The following is a 3133-nucleotide window of genomic DNA, read 5'->3' as shown; positions in this document are numbered from 1 at the left end:
GTCAGCTTCAAGAAGATCATGTCCCTTTTCGCATAGCCATTCCTCCACATCTGTGTTCTTCTTAGGGTCTATCTGAATTTGCAGTAGGTGATTGTAGTGATATTAGATGAGCCAGAAACTAAATCCTTCAGCCCACTGCTGGCTAGCAGGAAGGAATAATATATATCCACAGATGATGTGTGACACAAACAGCAACAACAGGAGTTTCCTATGTGTCTTGCCAAGCTGCCCCTGCACCCACCCATGGTTCCACTCACTCCTGAGGTGCTGCTCAAGGACATCAACACTGGTTGTTATGATTCACCTCCTTTTGCTCAATGTAGTCTCACAAACCAACTGCTGAGATGGAAGTTTAATCTGTTTTCCACTGAAATGGCTGAAGAACACATTGGCCATGAGCTATTTCCCACAGAGTAGGACTAACCACCAGCTGTAATGCACCTGGTAGATGTGCTAGACATGGGCAAGTGAATTGCACTCAGCACAACAAGAAAATGCAGGGCTGGAGGTAAATAACATTGCTAAATATATAAGACTACAGTCATTTGCTCTAATTCCCATTGAATAAAACCTATTAAGTACTGTCAGTCAATTTATGAGGATTTTGGCCAAAGAGTATTGTCTGACTTTCTTAGCAAGGCAATTGTCAGAAAGAGATATGAAGAAAGGGTGCTAACAAGTTAGGTAAAATCAGAGTTAACCAACACAGTTGTGCTTTTGGAAATTGTTATAAATCAGAAGCAAGACTGAGTTAGGGAATTTCAGTGAGTAAAAACACCTCCAATGAGAAGAAGCACTGCTAAAAATCAAAGTGGACACTTACCTGTGTCTCAAGGATCACTGTTTGTAGGGAGCTAGAATCTTCCCAAATCTGTGGCCCAGCTACTTCTCTACTTTAAACCTTCTAGTCCATCTGGACAGAGCATGAATGAGCATGAGCAGACATTATATATTTCATTCTCCACCACCAAATCTGCTCTATCTCACTCAATATTAAAGCCCTGCTAATGCCCTAGGCAGAAGGAGCTGACCCTTTGAATTAACACCTCCTCTGCAGTGGGTGCCTCATGCATATGCCTATTGATGTATTTTAGAGTGAAGATTATTTTTATTTTGGGTATCTGCTCTGGCTTCATATTGCCAAGAAAACACCTCTTGTATATATCTTTTCATGCCATGTATTTCCCCCTATGCCCTGCTATAATGTGCTATATTCCACAGGAGAAAAACATTATGTCCAGCTTTGTCAGAACTCTAGGAATCATTTAAACATCACTGTAAAGGGCTCTTTATTTTCCCCTCATTTTATCCTTTAACTCCAAAAGGGAGTTGAGGGACATAAACCCAAAAGGGACTTGCGGACATAAACCCAAATGGGGTTTGGGGACATCCTTTGCATGAGAGATGCTCTAGAAAACAAAAGTCTCGTTGCTAGTAGTTCTGATTTTCCATTTCCATCCAGGGAGTCACTCTGCACACCAATTTACTTTCTCTTTTCCAATCCCTATTTCCTCCTGGGGCTAGTTCCTGGGACAGAGCTGTCTTCAAATAATTTAATTATCGTGTAGCATACACCTTTTAAGTCCCCCCTGAACCAGTGTATGATGCCTTTGCTTTACATCACTTGTTGGAAAACACTCCAAAGCATTGAAAAACTATTAAATTGTTACAGTATTGGATGCCAACACACAGGGCTATTAGTCTAATTCATCCTTCAGATCAAAGCCCACACAGGCAGCTCTCCTGCCTACAGCTATTTTCCTTTTACTTTCCTGCTTGACAGTAGTCCCTCATATGCCTCTGTTCTACTTTCTTTGAACATACAGCTTTTCCTTTAGTCATGGAAATATAATTTATGTCTATTATACTGTATTATAGATTGCAGATCAGGACAAGAGTGTATTCCTGCCTGGAACCTCTGTTTATTCTACGTGGGGTTTTGAACTATAAATAAATAAGCCACACAGCTTCACCAGGGAGAGAAAAATCCAGAGGGGGAGGACTCAGGGACTGGGGGGAGCTGCACTCCAAGTTTCATTTCCAAGTAGAGACCTTGAAGCATGATTTATTAACATCATGCTGTTTGCTTTTGTCACGTTGGGGCTGTGATGGGAGGGGGAGAGCTGGACCCTCTCCAGCCTGGACCACCCAGTGAGCTCAGTGCAGCTACCACCACTGCACAGCCTGGTTCAAAGGTTCACCCCCAATTCTCCAGCAGCTGCCTGGCTGTGCCACCCTGTTGGGGGCAACAGCAAGAATAACAATAACAACCTCCCCCCCAAAAAAAAAATAATTATCCTAACAGACAGGCTGTCTGCGATGTGGGAATTGCAAAAACAATCCCCACCCCATCACGGAGAGAGTGTGTGTGCAGGGAGCGTGAGGAGGGGGGAGAGAGGGAATGAGACAGACAGAGGGGAGGGAAGAAGGGAGGAGGGAGTCCAAGCTCTGAGAAACATCACTCTATCCCTCTCTCACTCCACAGGAGCTGAGCAAGGAGCAGGACGATGTTTGACAACACGCAGTACCCCTATAACTGCTTTAATTATGATGGGGATGATTATCCTACCTGTAGTTCTGACGAAGAGAAAAAATTCACCAGACCAGCATACAGGTAAGATGAAGTTTTTCCAAGTGTCCTCTCTCTGGGGAGGTTTGTGAGCTCTGGGATGGTGGGATCACAGCTCTCAGGGGAGCATGGGACCTCTCCCCAGTGGGTCTGGCCCCGGTGCATGCATCGCAGTGGGCACATTTCCCCTCTCTCTGTGCTTGAAGTAGTCATGATTTTTCCTCCCATGAGGGGTCACAGCAACTCTGGCATACCTTTGAACCTTCAGACCTCAGATGGTCTCCAACCTCCAGGACCCCTGTGAGTAAGGGAATTAAATGTGCAATATGCCAGTGGGTGAATGGGATGCAGATAATCCTGGTGGGGTGTAGATGTTCACAGGGACATCCAAGGTCCTTTCCAAGAGCAGAAAAGGTTTCCAGTGCCAGTGTCAATAAGCTTGATCTGTCTCACTGCAGCCTTCCTGCTCAGGGAAACTTTTTAGATGGAGTTTGAGAGGTGTGTGATCTTTCTGCAATCCTCTAGTATCCAAGCCCTCTGCACTGAGTGCCACGACAGACAGCC

At 44.8% G+C, this 3133-nt stretch overlaps 1 protein-coding gene across 1 annotated transcript in view; it reads left to right on the top strand.

Moving 5' to 3' along the window:
• Positions 1-2507: 2507 nt before the first annotated feature.
• LOC103802399 (forkhead box protein D3-like) overlaps positions 2508-3133 on the top strand; it is a gene marked incomplete at its 3' end in the record, with an annotated part of 1602 nt that continues 976 nt past the window's right edge. Inside the window, exon 1 of the mRNA XM_009074869.1 lies at positions 2508-2614. Within this exon, the coding sequence (XP_009073117.1) occupies positions 2508-2614 (107 nt within the window). The remainder of the gene's footprint in view (positions 2615-3133) is intronic.

This window comes from Acanthisitta chloris, unplaced genomic scaffold, assembly GCF_000695815.1.
Source record: "Acanthisitta chloris isolate BGI_N310 unplaced genomic scaffold, ASM69581v1 scaffold545, whole genome shotgun sequence".
In the NCBI taxonomy this organism is placed as follows: Eukaryota; Metazoa; Chordata; class Aves; order Passeriformes; family Acanthisittidae; genus Acanthisitta; species Acanthisitta chloris.
The sequence above is the reverse complement of the archived record's forward strand: the minus strand, read 5'-3'. Positions and strand labels throughout refer to the sequence as shown.